Raw genomic sequence first — 26,021 nt, 5'->3', positions numbered from 1 at the left:
TTACAATGTTCGTTTATTTCACAGTCATTTGGACCATTCCTATTCTGTTCTTATCCATTGGAAGTTGTAAATGTTAAACTTTGGCAAGCCAATATTCCGAAGAGAAGATAACCGACAGCTGTGCAAAACTCAACATTCTACATATCTTATATTTACATATCTGGACAGGTACCTATAAAAGTGTGGTTCCCTTACATTTACTTCATTGTTTACTACGGTACAGCAGTATCATTCCCGCATACTTACACAAAGTAATAAAATCTTGGCAAAAACATTTGAAATGTAAAAAATTACGCCAAGTTATCGAAACCAAATCACAACAAAAGTTCAAAAAGAACTTAGATATTGCCAGTCTCTGTCGTGAAATCAGGAAAGAACCCCAAGCGCTACGATCTCTCACCAAGTAGGTATACGTCATGAAGTCGGACCTCGCTGCTTCGTGTAGTGATATCGAAACATGTTTCCAAGCACTACATACTTGGCGGGCAGATTCGCTTTATATTTTTTACCGAAACGGTCATACTTGTTCGTGACGTGTGTGAATCACACACGTGTAATATTTCCGTCCCCAAGACTATCTGTTACCATCTATCAATGGAATAATTTTTTTTTTAACAAAAAGAGTTGTGCATCGGAATGACTAATTGATAACAGATTGTTTAATGTTACTAACGTATCAGATTTGCGCCTCAGCGCGTTCGTATACTAGCACGAAACCGTTTTTTTTTTTTTTTTTTTTCATAGGGAGAGAAAGAACGAAGCATTTTAAAACTTTGAGTGGATTTTAACACGCGTTTGAAAGGTATCAGCAAAAATTGTTTTCATCCAACTGTCGCAGAACGGCAGCGTTATTAGCTGACCCGTTAACTTAAGAATACATCTTTAGTAGACGGCTGACCATCGAAGGGCCTAGACGCTTGAGTCTGGAATCGGCAGAAAAGATAACTAAATCATTATACATCATATCATATCAATGTACATCATACATCATACATCATCATCCATCATACTTCATACATGATACATCATACATCATACATAGTATTGAAGTTCGTAACCAAAGTTTGGATGTCGGATGTTCGGATGTTCAGAAAGTGACGTCACCTAAAATTTTTTTTCTCTTGACGTCATCGATCTATACAGACGAAAATCAGCTAGCCAAATTCCTCAGTCCGAAAACAACCGCGCAGTGGAGCGGACGTATGAGAATCACGCTCGGCAGATTTCGAGTACCGGCTTCTTTACCTCTTGGATCTTGCGTTTCGCGTCCGCTTTCTGGTGCAACTCTAGTTCCAGGATAAGCGCTCCGTAGTTTCTATGCTTCAGGTCGGCTACCTGGTGAAACTTGACTTCCAGGACAGGCGCCCCGTAGTTCTGGCTGTCCAGGTCCTTGACCTGGTGACTTTTGTCCTTCAGGACTGATTTTCCGTAGTTCTGGATAAACTTGTCATGTTCACAATGAATTATTTCAATTCATTTTTGCGCAAGCCCAAATTCAGAGGCTATCAGTGCGCTAATGAAATTTCTATAATTTATTATAATTATCTCTTGCTCTTCTTAGTGAAATGTGTCAATAAAAAATTTATATTAATCCTTACACAATATCTATGATGTGTTCTAATACTGAGAATATTCGTTAGTATTCAAGGTATAACCCGAGGTGGGTGACAGTGATTGTTGGAGGTGGTTAAAGGTGGTCGGAGGTGGACGAGGAAGAGGACGAGGAAGACGTGGAGAACGAGGTTTTCTGCACGGTGAGTAAAACATTTTTATAATATTTGATGACAATTGTAATTATATTTTATCTAAAATTTATTAAACTTTTCATGTATACAATAAATTATTTCAATTCATTTTTCGCGCTAGCCCAAATTCAGTAAGTATCAGTCCGCTAATGAAATTTTAATAATTTTTTATAATCTTCTCATAATCTTTTTAGTAACATGTATCAGTAAAAAAATTATATTATTCCTTACACGATATTTTTGATGTGTTCTAATACTGAGAATATTCATTAGTATTCAAGGTATCTCCTGAGGTGGTTGGCGGTGGTCGTTGGAGGTGGTCGGCGGTGGTCGGAGGTGGACCTGGAGGAGGACGAAGATTTGTGCATGGTGAGTAACACATTTTCATAATATTGAATGGCAATTGTAATTATATTTCATTTAAATTTATTAAACTTATCATGCTTACAATAAATTATTTCAATTCATTTTTCGTGCAGGCCCAAATTCATTATCTCTTGATGCGCTAATAAAAGTTCTATTTTACAATTTTCTCATCATCTTCTTGGTAAAGTCTGTCGATGAAAACATGATATTATTCCTTACGTAATGTTTTTGATGTGTTCTTATACTGAAAATATTTATTGCTATTCCAGGTACTACCCGATGTGGTTATCGGTGGTTGTTCGAGGTGGTTGGCGATTGTTGGAGGTGGTCGGAGGTGGACGAGGAGGAGGACGAACAGAACTGAGTCTCAAAGCCCTGTTGACATAAAAGCAGCTATTCGATAGAAATTATAGTTTATAGTTTACACAGCCCATTGCATGATATTTCATTATAAATACGTATGTTTCAATGTATTTAGGAATAATTTATCAAATATACAGAGGTCATGTGCAAATAATAAATGAATTGATTCGACCGCAGTTTGATGTATTCATTAGAGCTTTAACAATAAATTTAAACTTTGTTACTTCTTTCATTTTATTATGGATAATCAAAAACATTTCCGACTATTCGTGCTGTGGAAGCATGGGGATTAAACCAAATGTAGCAAAAGTTCAGAAACAGTGTACGTAGAGTACGGGTAGTTTTCTAATAATGCAAATAGAATAAAATACCACGCCTTGCGAATTAGCTTTCCCGACAGAGATGAATGATGAATTTTAAGGACTGCATTATCGTTGTTGAATACTCTATGCCTCATGGAAAAAGAAAATCTGTAACAATAAAATTGATGCACCGGATCATCGTCGACTTTAACTTTTGAAATGTCCTACCATTTCGAACACCTCCCACCTTCCCCTGCCACCACCGACCGTCAATGGCCACTTTCGACCACCCCCTATCACCTTCTGCCAGCGCCGACCACCTCCTACCATTTCCGAACACCTCCAACCATCCTATTTACCTATATTACTAGATTAGCTATGATATGAAAAGAGAAGAATGATTCATTTCGAAATGGGATTCTATTCGACGCGCGCTCGATGTATTCCATAACATTAGTATTCATAATTATTCCAACAACTTTTCATTTGCTCTCTCGATCTTGAATTTTCATAGGCATAGAATCGAAACGTTGTTTTAGCTGGTCGCAAGTGAAGTATCTGCGTTGGGTGGAGGAGCAGAATTGTTTTTCGAAAAGTATTCGGATGGAAAAAAATTCAGAGTAACTGCAATACATAACGGATGCGCTAATTCTGAACGAGATGAAATGGATGCTTCGTATATGAGACAGTATTTAACGCTGCGTAGTGATTTAAAGACCTAGAAAGGTGATAGGGAGAGAAAGAACGACGCTTCTTAACACTTAAAGTGTATTTTAACACACATTTGAAGGATACGAGCGAAATTTTTCATCATCCAACTGTCGCAGAACGGAAGCGTTATTAGCCGACCCGTTTACTGAAGAATATATCTTCAGTCAACGGCTGACCATCGAAGGGCCTGGCCGCTTAAGTCTGGAATCGGCAGGAGAGATAAAGTGTGTATTTCTTGTATGAAATGTGAAAGCTAAAATCATTATGCATCATATCATGTCATCATACATCATACATCGTGCATCATACATCGTACATCATACATCATCATACATAGTACTAAAGATCGAAACCAAAGTTTGGATGTCGGATGTTCAGAAAGTGACGTCACCAATTCAAAATCAGCTAGCCGAATTCCTCAGTCGGGAAACAACCGCGCAGTAGAGCGGACGGATGAGAGTCGCGCTCCGCAAATTTCGAGTACCGGGTTCTCAACCTCCCGGATCCCGCGCTTCGGGTCCGCTACGTATTTCGAGTATCGGGTTCTCAACCTCCCAGATCCTCCGCTTCGGGTCCACTACGCGGTGAAACTCGACTTCCAGGATAAGCGCTCCGTGGTTCCTGGTTCATGTTTGCAATAAATTATTTCAATTCGTTTTTCGCGCAACCCCAAATTCGGTAGCTGTCAGTCCGCTAATAAAATTTCTCGACTTCCAGGATAAGCGTTCCGTGGTTCCTGGTTCATGTTTGCAATAAATTATTTCAATTCGTTTTTCGCGCAACCCCAAATTCGGTAGCTGTCGGTCCGCTGATAAAATTTCTCGACTTCCAGGATAAGCGCTCCGTGGTTCCTGGTTCATGTTTGCAATAAATTATTTCAATTCGTTTTTCGCGCAACCCCAAATTCGGTAGCTGTCGGTCCGCTGATAAAATTTCTCGACTTCCAGGATAAGCGCTCCGTGGTTCCTGGTTCATGTTTGCAATAAATTATTTCAATTCGTTTTTCGCGCAACCCCAAATTCGGTAGCTGTCGGTCCGCTGATAAAATTTCTCGACTTCCAGGATAAGCGCTCCGTGGTTCCTGGTTCATGTTTGCAATAAATTATTTCAATTCGTTTTTCGCGCAACCCCAAATTCGGTAGCTGTCGGTCCGCTAATAAAATTTCTCGACTTCCAGGATAAGCGCTCCGTGGTTCCTGGTTCATGTTTGCAATAAATTATTTCAATTCGTTTTTCGCGCAACCCCAAATTCGGTAGCTGTCGGTCCGCTGATAAAATTTCTCGACTTCCAGGATAAGCGCTCCGTGGTTCCTGGTTCATGTTTGCAATAAATTATTTCAATTCGTTTTTCGCGCAACCCCAAATTCGGTAGCTGTCGGTCCGCTAATAAAATTTCTCGACTTCCAGGATAAGCGCTCCGTGGTTCCTGGTTCATGTTTGCAATAAATTATTTCAATTCGTTTTTCGCGCAACCCCAAATTCGGTAGCTGTCGGTCCGCTAATAAAATTTCTATAACTTTACAATCTTCTCATAATCTTTTCGGTAAAATATATCGATAAAAAAATTATATTAAACCTCACACAGTATTTTTGATTTGTTCTCATGCTGAGAATGTTTATTAGCATTCGAGGTATAACTCGAGGTGGTTGGCGGTGGTCGTTGGGGGTGGTTAGGGGTGGTTGCGGGTAATCGCGGTGATTCAGGAGGAGAGGGACGAGGATTTGTGCTCGGTGAGTAAAACACTTTTATAATATTTGCTGGCAATTGTAATTATATTTTATCCAAAATATTTCAAACTAGTCATGTTTACATTAAATTATTTCAATTCATTTTTCGAGCAAGCACATATTCAGTGGCTATGAATAAGCTTACACAATTTATTATATTATTGATTATTAAATTAATCAATTACTTAATTACTCAATTATATTAATCCTTACACAATATTTTCGATGTGTTCTTATACTGAAAATATTTATTACTATTCAAGGTATAACCTGAGGTGGTCGAAGGTGGTCGGAGGTGGACGAGGAGGACGAGGTTTTGTGCTGGGTGAGTAAAACACTTTTATAATATTTCATGGCAATTGTGATTATATTTCATCTGAAATATTACAAACTTGTCACGTTTACAGTAAATTATTTCAATTCATTTTTCGTGCAAGCACATATTCAGTAGCTATGAATAATCTTATACAATTTATTATATTATCAATTAATCAAATGATATTCTTATAATATTAATTGGCAATTGTAATTATATTTCATCTGAAATATTACAAACTTGTCACGTTTACAATAAATTATTTCAATTCATTTTTCGTGCAAGCACATATTCAGTAGCTATGAATAATCTTATACAATTTATTATATTATCAATTAATCAAATAATATTCTTATAATATTAATTGGCAATTGTAATTATATTTCATCTGAAATATTACAAACTTGTCACGTTTACAATAAATTATTTCAATTCATTTTTCGTGCAAGCACATATTCAGTAGCTATGAATAATCTTATACAATTTATTACATTATCAATTAATCAAATAATATTCTTATAATATTCAATGTCAATTGTAATTACATTTCATCTGAAATATTACACACTTGTCACGTTTACAATAAATTATTTCAATTCATTTTTCGTGCAAGCACATATTCAGTAGCTATGAATAATCTTATACAATTTATTACATTATCAATTAATCAAATAATATTCTTATAATATTTAATGTCAATTGTAATTACATTTCATCTGAAATATTACACACTTGTCACGTTTACAATAAATTATTTCAATTCATTTTTCGTGCAAGCACATATTCAGTAGCTATGAATAATCTTATACAATTTATTACATTATCAATTAATCAAATAATATTCTTATAATATTCAATGTCAATTGTAATTATATTTCATCTGAAATATTACAAACTTGTCACGTTTACAATAAATTATTTCAATTCATTTTTCGTGCAAGCACATATTCAGTAGCTATGAATAATCTTATACAATTTATTACATTATCAATTAATCAAATAATATTCTTATAATATTCAATGTCAATTGTAATTACATTTCATCTGAAATATTACACACTTGTCACGTTTACAATAAATTATTTCAATTCATTTTTCGTGCAAGCACATATTCAGTAGCTATGAATAATCTTATACAATTTATTACATTATCAATTAATCAAATAATATTCTTATAATATTTAATGTCAATTGTAATTACATTTCATCTGAAATATTACACACTTGTCACGTTTACAATAAATTATTTCAATTCATTTTTCGTGCAAGCACATATTCAGTAGCTATGAATAATCTTGTACAATTCATTATATTATTAATTAATCGATTAATTACATCAATCCTTACACAATATTTTTGATGTGTTCCTATACTAAAAATATTCGTTACTATTCCAGGTATTACCCGAGGTGGTCGGAGGTGGACGAGGAGGAGGACGAGCTGGACGAGGAGGAGGACCAGGTGGACGAGGAGGAGGCGGGGTGGGTCGTGGGAGAGGACCTCTCCTCTCCTCAGAGGAGGGGAGGGGGAGGGGGAGGGGCAGGGAAGGGGGAGAGGTGGGTGGGGAGGGGAAAGGGAAGGGAAGGGAAGGGGTTGGGAGGGGTGGTGAGGGCAGGGGAGGGCGGCGGGGAGGGGGTGGGGAAGGGGGCGGGAGGGAGGAAGGGCGGGGGGGCGGGAGGGAGGGAGGAGGGCGGGCGGGAGGGAGGGGGGAAGGGCGGGCGGGCGCGGGGGGGGGGGGGGGGGGTGTACTGCTCTATGAACTCTAACAGGCTCGCATTGACATCCGTCCTCCACTCTCTCCCTCCCTCCCTCCCGCCCGCCCTTCCCCCCTCCCTCCCGCCCGCCCTCCTCCCTCCCTCCCGCCCCCCGCCCTTCCTCCCTCCCGCCCCCTTCCCCACCCCCTCCCCGCCGCCCTCCCCTGCCCTCACCACCCCTCCCAACCCCTTCCCTTCCCTTCCCTTTCCCCTCCCCACCCACCTCTCCCCCTTCCCTGCCCCTCCCCCTCCCCCTCCCCTCCTCTGAGGAGAGGAGAGGTCCTCTCCCACGACCCACCCCGCCTCCTCCTCGTCCACCTGGTCCTCCTCCTCGTCCAGCTCGTCCTCCTCCTCGTCCACCTCCGACCACCTCGGGTAATACCTGGAATAGTAACGAATATTTTTAGTATAGGAACACATCAAAAATATTGTGTAAGGATTGATGTAATTAATCGATTAATTAATAATATAATGAATTGTACAAGATTATTCATAGCTACTGAATAAGTGCTTGCACGAAAAATGAATTGAAATAATTTATTGTAAACGTGACAAGTGTGTAATATTTCAGATGAAATGTAATTACAATTGACATTGAATATTATAAGAATATTATTTGATTAATTGATAATGTAATAAATTATATAAGATTATTCATAGCTACTGAATATGTGCTTGCACGAAAAATGAATTGAAATAATTTATTGTAAACGTGACAAGTTTGTAATATTTCAGATGAAATATAATTACAATTGCCAATTAATATTATAAGAATATCATTTGATTAATTGATAATATAATAAATTGTATAAGATTATTCATAGCTACTGAATATGTGCTTGCACGAGAAATGAATTGAAATAATTTACTGTAAACGTGACAAGTTTGTAATATTTCAGATGAAATATAATCACAATTGCCATGAAATATTATAAAAGTGTTTTACTCACCCAGCACAAAACCTCGTCCTCCTCGTCCACCTCCGACCACCTTCGACCACCTCAGGTTATACCTTGAATAGTAATAAATATTTTCAGTATAAGAACACATCGAAAATATTGTGTAAGGATTAATATAATTGAGTAATTAAGTAATTGATTAATTTAATAATCAATAATATAATAAATTGTGTAAGCTTATTCATAGCCACTGAATATGTGCTTGCTCGAAAAATGAATTGAAATAATTTAATGTAAACATGACTAGTTTGAAATATTTTGGATAAAATATAATTACAATTGCCAGCAAATATTATAAAAGTGTTTTACTCACCGAGCACAAATCCTCGTCCCTCTCCTCCTGAATCACCGCGATTACCCGCAACCACCCCTAACCACCCCCAACGACCACCGCCAACCACCTCGAGTTATACCTCGAATGCTAATAAACATTCTCAGCATGAGAACAAATCAAAAATACTGTGTGAGGTTTAATATAATTTTTTTATCGATATATTTTACCGAAAAGATTATGAGAAGATTGTAAAGTTATAGAAATTTTATTAGCGGACCGACAGCTACCGAATTTGGGGTTGCGCGAAAAACGAATTGAAATAATTTATTGCAAACATGAACCAGGAACCACGGAGCGCTTATCCTGGAAGTCGAGAAATTTTATCAGCGGACCGACAGCTACCGAATTTGGGGTTGCGCGAAAAACGAATTGAAATAATTTATTGCAAACATGAACCAGGAACCACGGAGCGCTTATCCTGGAAGTCGAGAAATTTTATTAGCGGACCGACAGCTACCGAATTTGGGGTTGCGCGAAAAACGAATTGAAATAATTTATTGCAAACATGAACCAGGAACCACGGAGCGCTTATCCTGGAAGTCGAGAAATTTTATTAGCGGACCGACAGCTACCGAATTTGGGGTTGCGCGAAAAACGAATTGAAATAATTTATTGCAAACATGAACCAGGAACCACGGAGCGCTTATCCTGGAAGTCGAGAAATTTTATTAGCGGACTGACAGCTACCGAATTTGGGGTTGCGCGAAAAACGAATTGAAATAATTTATTGCAAACATGAACCAGGAACCACGGAGCGCTTATCCTGGAAGTCGAGTTTCACCGCGTAGTGGACCCGAAGCGGAGGATCTGGGAGGTTGAGAACCCGATACTCGAAATACGTAGCGGACCCGAAGCGCGGGATCCGGGAGGTTGAGAACCCGGTACTCGAAATTTGCGGAGCGCGACTCTCATCCGTCCGCTCTACTGCGCGGTTGTTTCCCGACTGAGGAATTCGGCTAGCTGATTTTGAATTGGTGACGTCACTTTCTGAACATCCGACATCCAAACTTTGGTTTCGATCTTTAGTACTATGTATGATGATGTATGATGTACGATGTATGATGCACGATGTATGATGTATGATGACATGATATGATGCATAATGATTTTAGCTTTCACATTTCATACAAGAAATACACACTTTATCTCTCCTGCCGATTCCAGACTTAAGCGGCCAGGCCCTTCGATGGTCAGCCGTTGACTGAAGATATATTCTTCAGTAAACGGGTCGGCTAATAACGCTTCCGTTCTGCGACAGTTGGATGATGAAAAATTTCGCTCGTATCCTTCAAATGTGTGTTAAAATACACTTTAAGTGTTAAGAAGCGTCGTTCTTTCTCTCCCTATCACCTTTCTAGGTCTTTAAATCACTACGCAGCGTTAAATACTGTCTCATATACGAAGCATCCATTTCATCTCGTTCAGAATTAGCGCATCCGTTATGTATTGCAGTTACTCTGAATTTTTTTCCATCCGAATACTTTTCGAAAAACAATTCTGCTCCTCCACCCAACGCAGATACTTCACTTGCGACCAGCTAAAACAACGTTTCGATTCTATGCCTATGAAAATTCAAGATCGAGAGAGCAAATGAAAAGTTGTTGGAATAATTATGAATACTAATGTTATGGAATACATCGAGCGCGCGTCGAATAGAATCCCATTTCGAAATGAATCATTCTTCTCTTTTCATATCATAGCTAATCTAGTAATATAGGTAAATAGGATGGTTGGAGGTGTTCGGAAATGGTAGGAGGTGGTCGGCGCTGGCAGAAGGTGATAGGGGGTGGTCGAAAGTGGCCATTGACGGTCGGTGGTGGCAGGGGAAGGTGGGAGGTGTTCGAAATGGTAGGACATTTCAAAAGTTAAAGTCGACGATGATCCGGTGCATCAATTTTATTGTTACAGATTTTCTTTTTCCATGAGGCATAGAGTATTCAACAACGATAATGCAGTCCTTAAAATTCATCATTCATCTCTGTCGGGAAAGCTAATTCGCAAGGCGTGGTATTTTATTCTATTTGCATTATTAGAAAACTACCCGTACTCTACGTACACTGTTTCTGAACTTTTGCTACATTTGGTTTAATCCCCATGCTTCCACAGCACGAATAGTCGGAAATGTTTTTGATTATCCATAATAAAATGAAAGAAGTAACAAAGTTTAAATTTATTGTTAAAGCTCTAATGAATACATCAAACTGCGGTCGAATCAATTCATTTATTATTTGCACATGACCTCTGTATATTTGATAAATTATTCCTAAATACATTGAAACATACGTATTTATAATGAAATATCATGCAATGGGCTGTGTAAACTATAAACTATAATTTCTATCGAATAGCTGCTTTTATGTCAACAGGGCTTTGAGACTCAGTTCTGTTCGTCCTCCTCCTCGTCCACCTCCGACCACCTCCAACAATCGCCAACCACCTCGAACAACCACCGATAACCACATCGGGTAGTACCTGGAATAGCAATAAATATTTTCAGTATAAGAACACATCAAAAACATTACGTAAGGATTCATATAATCACAGGTTTTGTTTTTTGGCTGTAACTTTTGATGCGTTGATCGCAGCGTATTGGGACTGCGCTCAATCGATTTCTCTCGCAAAATTACGTCGGAATAGTGCCTGAAAGAATTGATTCCAGCACTTTTCAAAATCGCGAAAATTTTCGCCAAAAATTCAAAGGGGTTAACCTTCCTTTTTTTTTACCAAAAAATTTATCGTCTCAGAATTGATTTGTATGACTCTTTTCCGACCAATTGGACCACAAGGAACTCAGAAAACGCAGCAAAAAGAGCGTCAGATCGACAGGAGAGAAATGGCGAGCGAAAAAACACCTGCTGAAAAATGTCGAAAATTCAGGTTTTCATTTTTTGGCTGTAACTTTCGATGCATTGATCGCAGTGTATTGGGACTGCACCCAATCGATTTCTCTCGCAAAATCACGACGGAATAGTGCATGAAAAAATTTATTCCGGCACTTTTCAAAATCGCGGAAATTTTCGCCAAAAATACAAAGGGGTTAGCCTCACCATTGGATGAAGAATATAAACACAGTCGCCCTCATGGGCTTTAACGTGACAACCGAAAACTGCTCTGTGAGGTATTCCAACCGTAGAGTTGAGAACTTATTGCCGAACATCAGAGAGTTTTCGATTTCTACATGATGCTGGCTGCATTCAACTTCTGAGTAACACAGTCTTCGCAATGGTCATCCCAAGCCAGTACTTGGCCTGAGTGTACTTACCGAATTGTCGTCGGTACAAGAAATTGATTATGAGAATAAATATCTTTCAAAATTTGTAGCAAAACAGTGATATAGTTAAGGTATAGGTACCCGAGAGAAGAATGTATATCATAGATCATTAATAAAAATAGATCAGATGTAATAATTATGCGAACACCAAAAAGCATAAATGTATATGCGTTCCATGTACGTCATTGATATACATGATTTATTTATGATCAATACGTGATGCATACCATAAATTTTATAATTTTCTAGGAAACATACCAGATAATCCACTATAATTGGCTATAATATGACGATAAAAGAATTGTTCGTTTCGATATGGGATCCAATTCGATACGCAATCTATATATTCCGTAACGTTAACATCCAGAATCAGCAGTAGGAATAGGAGTGAGATCAGGAGTAGGTTCAAGAGTGAGAGTAGGAATAGGAGTAGGATCAGGAGTTGGAGTAAGGTTATAGTAGAAGTAGGAGTAAGATTGAAGTAGAAATAGGAGTAGGAGTAGAAGTAGGAGTATAGGAGGTGGGTAGGGGCGGGAAGGGTAGGGTAGGGTAGGGGGTAGGGTAGGGTAGGCTAGACTTCTTCTCCTACTTCTACTCCTACTCCTGATCCTATTCCTACTTCTACTCCTACTCCTACTTTATTCAATACTTTATAATGTTATACTCACAGTGCACATATCCTCGTCCTCCTGGTCCACCTTTCTCCTCGTCTTCCTCGACCTCCTCCACGTTCACCTCCGAACATCTCCAACCACCTTCAACCACCTCCAACATTCATCGATAACCACCTAAGGTCATACCATGAACAGTCATAAATATTCTCATCATAAGAACACATTAAAAGTATTGTGTGAGGATTTATACAATCAATTGATAAATTAATAAACCAATCAATCGTATTAGCGCATTTAGAGCTATTGAATTTGTGCTTTCTCGAAGAAATGAATGAATGAATTAAAATAATTTATTTTAAACATGACCAGTTTACAAAATTTCAGATAAAATATAATCAACATTGCCACTAAATATTATAAAAATGTTATACGCACCATGTATGAATCCTCTTCCCTCTCCTCCTTGTCTTCCTCCTTGTCCCGCTCGATCACCCGCAACCACCTCTGACTACCTCCAACGACCGCCAACCACTTCCAACGACCACCGCTAACTACCTCGGGTTGTCTTGAATACCAATAAACATGTTTAGTATGAGAAGACTTCAAAAATATTGTGTAAGGATTAATACCATTCATTCATCGACAGACTCTACTAAGAAAATTATGAGAAAATTATAAAAAGTAATAGAACTTTCATTAGCGCATTAAGAGCTTCCGAATTTGGGCTTGCTCGAAAAATGAATTGAAATAATTTATTGTCAACATGACAAGTTTAAAAAATTTTAAGTAAAACCTAATTACAATCGGAATTAAATATTATAAAAGTGTTTTACTCACCCTAGAAAAATCCTCGTTCTCCGTCGCTTGCTCGTTCTTCTCCCCGTCCACCTTGATCACCCGCAACCACCCCTCACCACCTCCGACCACCTCTAACCACCGTCAACCACCTCGGATTATACCTAGAACAGTAATAAATGTTTTCAGTATAAGAACACATAAACAATATAGTGTAAGGATTATTATAATTAATTAATTAATCAATTATATAATAAATTCTATCAGCCTATTTATAGCTACTGAATTCGAGCTTGCGCAAAAAATGAATTGAAATAATTTATCGTAAACATGACAAGTTCGAAAAATTTTAGGTACAATATAATTACAATTGACATTAAATAGTATAAAAGTGTTAAACTCACCGAGCACAAATCCTCGTCCCACTCGTCCACCTTGTTCTCCTCGTCTTTCTCGTCCTCCTCCTCGTCCAGCTCAGACCATCTCCAACGACCAGCGCTAAACACCTCGGGTTATACCTCGTATACTGATAAATATTTTCAGTATTAGAACACATCAAACGTATTGTGTAAGGATTAATACAATTTTTTCATCGACACATTTCACCAAGAAGATTATGAGAAAATTATAAAAAATTGTATAATTATTATTAGCGCATTGACAGCTCCTGAATTTGGGCTTGTGCGAAAATAAATCGAATTAATTCACTGTAAATATGAAACAGGAACCACGTCGCGCTTGTCCTGGAAGTCTAGTTTCACCATGTAGTTGAGCTTGCGCGCATAAACTATGGAGCACTTCGCCCTGAAATCGAGTTTCACCAGGTAGCGGACCTGGAGCATAGAAACTACGGAGCGCTCGTCCTGGAACTGGAGCCCCACAAGGTAGCGGACCCGGAGCGCTGGATCCAGGAGGTAGAGAACCCGGTACTCGAAATCTGCGGAGCGCGATTCTCATCCGTCCGCTCAACTGCGCGGTTGTTTCCAGACTGAGGAATTTCCATCGTTGACGATTACTATAGATCGATTACGTCAAAAAAAAAAAAAAATTTGGGTGACGTCACTTTCTGAAAATCTGAACGTTCGAACATTCAAACTTTGGTTTCAAACTTTAATACTATATATGATGATATGATGTATGATGAGATATGATGTATAATGATTTCAGTTTCTACATTTCAGACAAGACATACGCACGTTATCATTCTTGCCGATTCAAGCGGCTAGGCCCGTCGATGGTCAGCCTTTGACTAAAGATATATTCTTCCGTTAACGGGTCAGCTAATAACGCTGCCGTTCTGCGACGGTTGGATGATAAAACTTTTTGCTAGTACCTTTCAAATGTGTGTCAAAGTTGACTCGAAGTTTTAAGAAACGTTCTTTCTCTCGCTATCAAAAAAAAAAAAAAATCGCCGACAATCACCTCTTTAGGTCTTTAAATCGGGATACTGCGTTACATACTGTATCATATACGGATATCCGTTCATCTGGATCAAAATCAGCGCATCCGTGATATATTACAGTTACTCTAAATTTTATTCCATACGAACACTTTTCGACAAATAATTCTTCTTCTCTCACCAACGTAGATACTTTATCCGATTCTATGCCTACGAAAATTAAAGATTGTGAGAGTAAATTAAAAGTTGTTGGAATAATTATCAATCTTAATGTTATAGAATACACGGCGGAGCAGGGGGACTAGGAGGACGAAGGTGGTCGGCGGGGTCGAGGGTGGTTGGAGGTGTTCCGAAATGGTAGGAGGTAGTACCGGTTCGTACAAGGTGGTTGGAGATGGTATGTGTTTGGAGGTAGTTGGAAGTGGCAGGTACTACAAAAGTATGATCAAATATTTCCTATGATAACTGATTATCATCAGAAGACAAAGATGTGCTTCATACATTATTTCAACCAGAAAATGAAAAATATTCATATAAAAGTTCACAACATAATATTGAACCGCCTGAACGCATCATTTCGTATTCGCTTCTTGATGAATATGTATAATAAGAAATCCAATTATGACGACTGGATTGAATTAATCATTTTTCTGTACAAAGGACGGATCTTCGTTCGGTAGCGCATTAGAACTCATTTGATTTCCCTGAAATCGGCGCATCGTAGAACATTCGAAGTCTTACGATCTTCAAGATATTCAAAATTGTGTAAAACTTCGTTTTTTGAGTTCTGAAAAATCGGTACTTAGTATAGACCATTTTTCATGTATTGTGAGGGGATTATTCGACATTTTACTCTGTCCTGGTCGAAGAAGCTGACAGTCTATCCTTGGTACCAATTTTACGTTTCACAATGTCGACAAAATTTCTTAAATCCTTCAGAAATCGATTTTCGTGGAATACATTTCTGTTGTCATCAAATATTCAGGTTAACCTTTGTAGCATATTAATTCAATTACATCGGTGTTATGACAAATGCTTCTATGAAATTCCCTGTATGTCATAAGAGTGATTTTTGTATTAGTCATTTTGACGTCATACCGCTAGCGGAACTGATATGGTTTACAATTAGCTTGCTAAATTGCTTAGACTACGCAGCGGAGAATTACAGCTGGCAAATCCGCAGGGCAACTTCTGGTAACTATCCGGAAGCTATCCACATTTATGCTCATACGAGTCAATTTGGTCCACTCATTACGTCATAAACGATATCTGTACCTAATATGATTTCCATCCATACCTACGTATTTAAATAATCTTGCTGTTCTTTAATCCTGATAAAATGCATATCCACCACTTCTAGTAACTAGTCATTAGTCTTTTTAGCGTGTATCCAGTACCTGCATGTATGTACAATGCTTTAAATGTCTAGAGAATATCAGGGATTGCATAACATTATTCAGCTTATTGGTCCACCAATGAATACACGTTACATAAGTATTTTGTTATTATCAGTTATGGTTTCTCATGGCAGACTTTAAATCCATTCACGACTATAATTAGATCGATTACGAATGATGCATGTCATTTTCAATAGAATTTTACCGAATCACTAAGTCTCACAGCAGCACGGATTTCTTTAATCTTCAAATCGGTCAACCATCCAGAGGATGATCGAGGGTACTTGAGACGTCGCACGCCTGTAAGAGACAGGACGAAATCGCTAACGGACAGTGTCACTGTAGTTAAGATAAGACTGCCTCGGTGACTCGTTCGAAGATGTTCTGCAAATCAGCAGAGCGCGATGAACCACGTTGACGTTTGATGATCGATTGGCGGCTGATTGCTCCGAGTATTCTCGAACCCTCACCGAATGGAGAATTTTTTCTGAGAAACACAATTTTACGCTCAATATCTTAAGCTGACACAGTGCTCCTACTGCACATATTACTTATTTCTCACCTTAACCCACATGAAATCATGCAACGGATTCTCGGAGATTAATTCTCTATCATATATGTTGTCGCAACTATGCGAAATGCATTGTCATGCCAGTACTTGTATTTATTCCACTTAATTGTCGTTTCATCATCACAACCCTTGCACCCGCAAAGATTTGACGAGGGTTTGATACACGCAAGAAATTGATTTGTTAACCCATATTTCCAATCAGGTCTCGCGTCAGTCAATGCCGATGCTGAAAAACCACAGAAGCTTTGCCTGCAATATTCAATTACACTGAGAATGATTACTTAACTTCATTTGCGTGAGACAAATGATATACTTCCATGAAAATCATTTCCCAGTGCATGAGGAGGTTCCTTCGTGGCGCCAAAGCTTATTTGCATTCGCAGGTACAGGCAGAGGTGCATTGCCCGAACGAGAGCCCGAGCCATGCACTCCGACCATATCCTTTCTGGCTACCAAGTAATCGTACATCTTCCAATTTAAACCTTCAACGTGAGTCTCTTCGATCTTATCTCAACGGTACAGCCGCATTACAGTTGAGTGTTACAAAGTTCGAGCTGTCCTTCGTTATTTCACGAAAACGAGGCTAAGAGCTGGGCACCAGCTCTGTTAAACCCGTGCATTAGGTAATAGAATTAACCGACAACTTCTAAGGGTCTTGGGTACATGAGAATATTGCGGATCACTAATTATTCAAGTTTCCAAGAATATCCGTCTCGCCACAAGAACTCTTAATATATGAGGCGAGAAGTTGACGCCTGAGTTGTTCAACTTGTGTATCGTGAAATAGAACTGATTGAACAACGTTCTAGAGTCTTACAGCACAATATTTGTTTTCACTAAACATTCAGTATTCCAAGAATGCTTCTTGCTCAAGAACCATCATCAAAGAAACATTGCAAAAACCGTTCATGAGAGTAAACGTACTTGGCGAATATTGATTTTTGAAGAATTGGCTTTACCCAGAGACACTGACCAATGATTCACTCATATTAAAACATACATTACCTTAAAGCACTGAAATCGAATTAGTTTTTATTGGTCGATAAAGTGTACTCCCATTTGGCGTAAAAAATTTCGGAATAAATATACAATTTATTGAACACGTTTTCGTTAATCACCTTATGGATTCTTGCAGCAATAATTATTTCCGTAATCGTGTATACGAATATTGGCTAGTAAAAAAAATTAACCCAGCAGTATACGTACCCTCTAAATTTTCCTGGATAAGAATCAATGAGTTGCGCACCCATACAAATTTAATTCCGAAGTGAAGCTCATTGAACAACTTTCACAAGGCGACATTATAGAATTAAATCGGTGATCTATAACTTCTGATATACGTGGAATGCGAGCGATACATCTAGTACGTGTTAATTCAATCTGGACGATGCACGGGGTCTACTACAGCGGCTTGTACGTATATAAGTGTGAAGATACCCGAGTACGGCTTTTCTTCTTATACATATATTTATCTGCGGAATTAAATGTATATCGTAATTAATAATCACTATTTTCCATACGCTCTAGATTCCGTATCTTGATCAGTCCCGTTTGTGTACATAGGTGAGTACATAGATACGCATTTGCATGTATTATGTATCGCTGAGTGTAGTTTGGACTTTGATGTCATACCTTCCGTCCGTCCGTCCGTCCGTTCGGTCCATCGGTAGCTTGTGTGTGATCAGTCATCGGTGGTAAAGCAAACTCTATTTTCCTGCAAGTTGGAAGCGCTGTATTACGAAAGTACTGCAGGGCAAGAGCCGGACGGTCCCGGCGTAATTTCTAAACGAAGACAAACGTTGCATCGAAACTACATGTACGTTCTGTTCCATTAGTTCGAAGTAAGAAAACGTTCTAGGCGCCTGTACGTATCCCACAATAAATATTGAAACAGGCGACGAGTTCTTTGAACTGAAATGCACGTAAGATGTACCCGAACCTTCGCGAGAACTTGCTCGCTCACTGCAGTCGACGGACAGACGGATGAACCGATCGAGAGTGCGTGCCGTTCAAATTAAGAAATAGAAATGAAACTTGAGTTGCATGAATCACACCCGAGGCGAAATTACTGTTGGCTTTGAAAATCCGACGAAAATACTCCACCTACTTCATTCTAGTTGATTAGGTACACTTTCGACACATTTTTCATCGGGATCCAACTCAAAAGGCGTGGTTAATAATAAGCGATATGACGCTAGAAACAAGTGTAAATGAAATAAATTATATTCCAATATCAAAATGTGAAATATTTCGTACAGACTGGTCAACTTTCACGTTCCAAAGTCAGATTTACTTGGAATGAGAATTCAGATAACAATCTACTTTTATAATTAAATAGTTTTGCCCTGCGGTTTTGACACGTGAGGGTGCCGCAAGTGCTGAAAATAAACAACCATTCGAAAAGTTCGAGCATAAATTTTCTCCCCGTATCCGACAAGCTGGATTTGCTTTATGAGCTTGAGCTGACTTCAAGGAGTAACGCGGTGAACAACGATCTGCACCGGAGAACTTATTTGGTCCATCGTATAAACTTTCGAGTTCTGCTAACTAAGCGTGAAATATCGCGCTTCGAGGGTCTCGCCTGGTGCAATCGCCCCGGGGCCATAACGCCGGCTTAGAAAACGGATAGAGTGTAGAGAAAATCAGGGAATAGGTGGTAAATAGCGGAACTGTAAAATCCGATAACTGTTATAAACATCTCAAGATGTGATCGCGATCGCGGTACACGCGCGGCCTTATCGACGAAATTACAAGAATGGAGAACAGTGATACCAGGACATGCGACAGCAGGAGGATTGTTGACGTTGCGATATTGTTATCGTGTTTGAAGTCCAGAAGAGAGTCGACCCGATTATCCGAGATAGGAAACGGGACGAGATAAGGATAAGAATTCCTGTCCAAGTAACTTGAGCCCTGCTGCCGGTCAACGAAATGGTTGGACTACCGAACAACAGCAAAACAACATCTCGAACAAATAAGTTAAACATGACTTGTGATCACTTAGCCCAAATCCAGCCTCAGTAAAATCTCTAAAGAAACTGCGAGGATTCCTCTTCTTTATCTCTCCCGATTTCGATTATTCCACTTAAATTCGTAGGTGATCCTTGTTATTTTCTTGCTCTTGGAATTAGTGCTTTCATATTTTTATACAGGCTAAACCTTACGTTTCGCCGATGGTACACATGGTACGTGCACCGGCCCCCTGCACTGTGAGATATTGTGCTTAGGATGTACCGTTCGGGGCTGAGCATAATCGGCAACGCACGTATTTCTCATTCCAAATCACACGACTGACACGGATAAACTAATGGAATCTCTATGTTGGCTACCCACCGTAGTCGCATTCTGTATCTCTGTTCAATGAAAGAGAGGAAAAAAGAAATATGGCACCATCTGAGATCGACCGCTCACTGAGCTCCGTTCTCCGTTTAGTTCCCATTTCTTCTTTCCTATTTTACCGCCTTTCCCACAATATTGTTTTTTCATTTTTCCGATGATTTCTGCCTCTTTCTCTTTCTCGGCCGTTGCATTACATTCTGTGGAACAATAATATATTTTTTCCTCCCTCTAAGTATCTCCGATTCTCTTTCTTCGATTCCATGCAGTATCGAGCACCATAAACCATAACCTTGTGTCAAAAATAACAGAAAATATCATAAACTCTTACGTGGAAGCTGAAGTCTCGGGAATCGAGAGAGCTCGGGACAATGTCGAGGGACAGGAAGAGACAAAGTCTATAACCAAGTGCGCCGGTCGTGGTTCGCGGATCTGCGCTCGCTGGCGCGTGAACGAGAAACTGGCCTCCCGTCGGACGACTCTGTTCATTTGCTGCCTACTGACAGTGCGATTTCATTTCCAAGCCAAGTTCTAACTGATCTTCGTGCGATTCTTAATCTTGTGATATTTGAGGAACTGATTATGGACTGTGATTATCCAGCTTTGTCAATAAATGCATAGCGCGTAATCTGGTAAATGATTAGGTAACCGGCATAAGGCCATGATGACCATTTCAGTTTCCAAACCCTTCAGTCTTTATCTGTCGACATTAGAATATTTTTCATTTTATTATTCCTCTAATTATACATATCTACATATTATTCCTTAAGTTCGCAAACTTTTTAATCGTCAAAGACATCGTTACTTTGACGATCATTGGCTGGGCTCTTGAAGCCCATATTAGTATGGACCAATAATAAAGAATGGGGGAAAATTTACTGTACTCGAATAATTTGCGCTTATAGTCGATTCTTTTGAATTTTATATAAAAAGCTCTTTCGTTTGGGATACAAAATTCAGTGTTCGATCACTGGCCCTTCTTCCTCCTTCTCATACACCCTTTAAATGCCAATGCTCGAAGGACTAGCTTTACCTCTCTTACTAAAAAAGGTCCCGGAATTTTATTACAAACGTATCGTGAGAAAGCCTTTCAGATTCAGGATGCTGCATTCAATCTGTGTTTTCTAGATCGATATGTAGCGTGGGCCACCTGGGCGTAGATATGGTGCACAGTGCTGTGCAGATCGAAGCAGCTAGGATCGGCTTTCTAGCGCACAGAAATCTCGGTTGCGAATACAGCTGTACAGCGGAATGAAACGTACCGAAGCCTAGGTTTGAGACAGCAAAGTCTAGGTATACAGGTGGCTCTGTGGTTCGCGAACAATGCTCACGACACGGTGGCTACAATGGAGATCATAATCAACATCTTGACGTGTAATGACTTATAGCTCCTTTTGCCATCTCCACAGGCGAACAATACATCCCGACAGAGATGTTTAGAGCTAAAACCTCTGGCCTATTGTTATTTAAAACCACGAACGTTGGTATTTTAATCGACCTCGCGAACGAATCATGAATCTGCACCTGCGCCTTCTTCCCTAGCTGTGTGACATTAGCTTGAAGTGGCTCGGGTTCCTTGCACTCCTCGGTATAGGAGTCCTCTGCAGGCTCCGCCACGGACGTGGGATCCATCGCTTAACTTTTCAAGAAACCGAGAGATTATTTTTGTATTACTATAACGCAATACCACGATCTTTTGGATTTTTGACACGTTGCTTCTCAAAAGTCGCTGTAAGTACTGTAGTAGGTACCTGATCAAACATCACCGCATCTAGGATTGAATTTTTACTCCTTCACCAAGCAGCTGGGGTAATAGTAAAATCTGTGGTTTGATGTTGATTACTTTGTTCCTTCAGCTTGAGCAAGGGGAGAGCGTTGCACTCAGGGCTATTCTGGTCTGATCTTACCGTATCCGGTTTGACATGGTGCACTTATTGCTTCTTACGCAAATGACTCTCCATTCTAGAAGAAACGAAGTAGAAAAGTTATTTCGCTTCAAGCTATGCCTAGATTTTTGTTGTGTATTACACTGCTCCGTAATCGGAAGAGAACTGAGAAAGTACTGTATAGATCTGACAATAAATTCTGCACGCATTGTGATTCAGGGTCAAATCAATTAATTTTTTTACAATTGAATCTTCGTGGTAAGAAGTCCACGGTGGTCTCTTTACATAAATCCAGATCGGTGTAATATACTTCAGTTCTTCAGTGGGATGGACTCTTTAGTGCGGCGCTGATTTACATCTCGACGTAATGTTGGAACGTTTGATGGGATCATTGAACCACAAGGACTGCCCATTGACTTGAATCAATGAAGAGGGTGAAAGAGAGGAAGGGAACGGCGGGGGCGGGGGAAAAACGACTTTACGCACCGAAGTGGCGCGAACCTGCAATTTAAACAGCATTTTCGCCCGGTCCGTTATAATTGAAGCTTGTGCACGAGGCACATACCCGAAGAATGTTCTCGCGGATCGTTCTACCATCAGAGCACCCAGTGTGCACGTAGACACCGATACACTGTTGTAACGATGTATTGTAAATTACAATATTGCTGCATTTTTCTCTAGATTTTGAATTGAAATTTGGTTTTCACACGAGACATCGAATAATTACCTTTCGCATTTCTGTTCACAAAAATAAAGATTGAGGGAAAAGAAAAGATATAGTTTAACAATAAGTCAAGGTCTTTATGGAGTGCGATCAATTCTAAGGTAAAATTCCAAAACTAACTAAGAATATTAAAAGTTGATAAATCATGGAACTAATTCTCCCCTGAAATGGGGTTTCTTTCATTGTTAAACATAGAGAAATGTTGATGTAGGAATGAAACAAAATTATGCAGTTGTAATTGGTACATCTTTACGCAACACGGCCGGAGATTTCTTATACACAGTGTCACCTGCGGTTGTGATTTATAGAATTCTAATATCTTTTCGCCTCTCAAATGAAACTTTATGGAATTGAAAGCTATATCTGTTAATATCTATCGAGTTGCATCGAGTGCGCATATATGTAAGGTTAATAAATTACAGTAATTAACAGATCTACCTATCTTAATGGTAAATTGAATCACCCAATTGGCAGTATCTTTCGTCGGTGGCGTGACTACTTGCGGCAATAATTGCCAACTGGTTCTTGATTTTCAGAGAAGAAAAAGAAGTGCAAATCGATATAGTATATATTGCAACGCCCGTATATCGATCGGTGACTTCAGCTGCAGTGCTACCGTCAGACGGAGAATTTGAAATTTATGAAGCACTTGCAAGCCCGCCGGATTTAATCTCCTTGTTCCGATATTTATGAACTAGACTGCGCCGCGAGGTGTATTAGGCCAGAATGGCAGAAGGAGCGCAGGAGCCAAGGCTCAGTCTGGGATCGTCAGCTACTCGCGATCCTTCGGAGTTTCTTACATATGCCGGCAGCAATGTTTGTTGGCAATTAGCAAGGATATCCAGTAAAATGAGTAACATCGTCCTACCAATGACGATTCACCGCGTACTCTCACGAACAGCACACAGCTGGGTTAACCGTGCGCTAAACAGTTGGTGAAAAAAAATTCAGGAGCAGATTAAAAAGGTTGTGCAAATTGGAGTTCTCGAGCATCGGTACAGATATTTGCTAACGAGGTGTAAAAAGTTTCAGACGAAAGAAAACAACATATTTTTTCAACCACACAAAGAGGCATGATGCATCAGGATCGTGACTTAAGCCCGACCGCACCGTAACCGTATCGCGTTCTGTATGAATTCACCGTCCGTTATTATAAACTGCAACCAGACATGTAAGTGGTAAATTTTGCGCTGCGTGATGATCAAACTTGGAAGACAAACTTATTTTTATTGCAAATAACAACATGTTGAGTCTCTAAGATCGAATGGAATAGTAGAAAGATGATTTCATAGATGACACCATTTTACAAGTTGTCGAATAACGTAGATCAGATATCACACGATAAACGGAATTCCACGAAGATCGGCTATTGCGACAATCGAATCAATTGACGAACTGAATTGTGGGCAGTTCACAGAAGTACGCAAAAGCTGCCTCGCAGAATACGTCGTCCATGCCTCCTTCCTTGTACAACACACCGCAGTTCTGTTTGCCATCACCGTTGTCCGGCTGGCCGCCCCACTTGTCTGTCCATTTGGTATATCCAGTTTGAGCCAAAGATTCTCCTGAAATCGTAACCCATTCGCCCTCTTTGTACAGATCGTGAATTCCAAGGTACGCCGCGTGATCGTAGGCTGCGCCCTTCACCGGAGTTGACTTGTTGAATATGTCCATCAGCACCTGGGGATGTCAAGGAATTTCCTATTTTAAGGGGGTTATTGGCCATGGTAATTATCACATGGATTTAATTATCTTGTAATCTTGCTCTAAGCGACGATAATTCCAACTAAAAATTTACAACGAATCGATTTTAGGCTTACGATAATAGGTTTATTCGATCAATGTCTTAGATTCGTTTTTAATAGCCTAATTCTCCTGACAGTTAAGTCGAATGGAATAATTTGTTCGGAAAGAAATTATCGTCACGAAAATTTATTATACGGTAGGCTAATCGTAAGCCGGTGTGACAAACTCGTCCTCTCTGTCCTGTCATACAGTCCCCTAAGTAGATTATCCGAGAATTAGTCATTTTGGACCAAACACAGTATTTATAGTTAAAACACAGGCGCTTTCAACGGTGCCATACCCCAATCCAGTAATTGCATTATGGTACTCGAGACGCTACAAGTACACCTCATACGACACTCGAAACATATTTAATACAGCGATAAATGAGGGTGCAATTGTGAGGCTCAAGGAAAAGTCCAGGCATTGAATAGTACTTGTGCGTCATCGAGGTGGATCGCGTGTCCTTTATCAACAAATATAACGTTACCCGAGCCTCGGAGACAGAGTTAATGATAGCAAGGTGGCCGCCTTCGTCGTTGCAGACCTTCCTCGCGTCGTTCCAGACCAGAGCTCGCGTGTGAAGTTTGTGCGAGCCGATGCCTGGCGTGTAAATGTAGTCGTCCCTTATCGGAATCCTGGAGGGACCGAAGCTACATACACAAGGCATTCCGTTGTAGACCAGGTTCTGCAACGAATTGGTGCGGGTACCGGTGCCAGAGGAGAGCAGAGGGCGATTCGCCACGGTGGGTGATTCGATCTGGGCAGAAGACACTAAGGACGAAGGACAATGGCACGGTTCTTCCGCAGTTTCGACGCTGTCAGGTTTGAAGGCCAGCGGCGATCCGTTCTCCAACGGACCACCGAAGACTCCGCCGAAGAAGAGTATGACCAGCAATTTCCACATAGCTTTGGAACGCGTAGGTAAAAAATAAATAAATAACACCACACGAGAACGTCCAAATTTCACTGCGTCCTGCGGCCGACTGAAGTCCCTCTGTCAGACGTCGGGCCTAACCGCACTAATTAGCCGTTTCCTCACGGCAATCCACGCGCGTATTATGTTTGGAGACGAAACACGATAGACGATAAACGCTCTTATTGGAAGAACGCTGCGGCGTCGTTCAAAGTTTATATGTATATAGGGCGGTGCCGAGTCTGGCCGTATGCATATGTACGCCTACGATGACGAATAGCGACGGCGTCTGCGTACCTTCGACCCCAACCTATGCCTGCGCTGACTTTGCATTGTTCTGCCATCGTCATACGTTCACTCGTAATTCTTAATTCGTTACGCCGTGGCTCATCTTCAAAGACCTGGGGGGACCGTGTCTAGTTGATCACAATATTTCGACCTATTCAATTTTTCTCAGTCACTTTCGTCTCCCGTACCACAAGTAGTACATTCGATGAAAAAGAAAAAAGAATTTTATTCAAGGAAAACTTTTTTTGAAATTATTTAATGTCTTCATAAGTATCTTTAATTTCACGATCAAATTCTTTAATCAGCTTAGCTACTTTAATTATGGGCGACGCATATTTTGACTGCGATATAATTGTTAAAATAATACCGAAGTCATTGAAGGATGATTTTCTCGTACTTTAGATTTTATAAAGTTTCTCTATTGTACAAGTATTTTTCTCACCGCTGGGGTAATGGATTAA

General features: G+C 39.8%; 1 protein-coding gene and 3 long non-coding RNA genes across 5 annotated transcripts; 1 reads left to right on the top strand and 3 right to left on the bottom strand.

The window, feature by feature from the left end:
• Positions 1 to 1,507: 1,507 nt before the first annotated feature.
• Positions 1,508 to 6,971, top strand: LOC124177301. Of its 2 annotated transcripts, none has more exons than XR_006869581.1 (3): positions 1,508 to 1,754; positions 2,019 to 2,081; positions 6,941 to 6,971. It is a non-coding gene; the product is annotated as an uncharacterized LOC124177301 (long non-coding RNA). The 2 variants fall into 2 exon arrangements; XR_006869580.1 differs by lacking the exon at positions 6,941 to 6,971 and adding an exon at positions 5,119 to 5,159 and having other exon boundaries at positions 2,019 to 2,114.
• A 653-nt stretch (positions 6,972 to 7,624) lies between these two features.
• On the bottom strand, positions 7,625 to 14,166 carry LOC124177266. The gene is made up of 3 exons (XR_006869570.1): positions 13,663 to 14,166; positions 13,391 to 13,422; positions 7,625 to 7,655 (listed from the first exon to the last, which is right to left on the bottom strand). It is a non-coding gene; the product is annotated as an uncharacterized LOC124177266 (long non-coding RNA).
• On the bottom strand, positions 8,608 to 13,350 carry LOC124177265. The gene is made up of 4 exons (XR_006869569.1): positions 13,301 to 13,350; positions 12,899 to 13,028; positions 12,518 to 12,637; positions 8,608 to 8,657 (listed from the first exon to the last, which is right to left on the bottom strand). It is a non-coding gene; the product is annotated as an uncharacterized LOC124177265 (long non-coding RNA).
• An 8,731-nt stretch (positions 14,167 to 22,897) lies between the features above and the next one.
• Positions 22,898 to 25,467, bottom strand: LOC124178147 (hemolymph lipopolysaccharide-binding protein-like). The gene is made up of 2 exons (XM_046561321.1): positions 24,847 to 25,467; positions 22,898 to 24,251 (listed from the first exon to the last, which is right to left on the bottom strand). The coding sequence occupies exons 1-2, from the start codon at positions 25,261 to 25,263 to the stop codon at positions 23,955 to 23,957; spliced, it is 714 nt and encodes a 237-aa protein (XP_046417277.1). The 5' UTR covers positions 25,264 to 25,467; the 3' UTR covers positions 22,898 to 23,954.
• Positions 25,468 to 26,021: the final 554 nt, after the last annotated feature.

This window comes from Neodiprion fabricii, chromosome 3 (genome assembly GCF_021155785.1).
Source record: "Neodiprion fabricii isolate iyNeoFabr1 chromosome 3, iyNeoFabr1.1, whole genome shotgun sequence".
NCBI lineage: Eukaryota > Metazoa > Arthropoda > Insecta > Hymenoptera > Diprionidae > Neodiprion > Neodiprion fabricii.
Note: the sequence above shows the minus strand (reverse complement) of the source record. Positions and strands in the feature narration are given on the sequence as shown.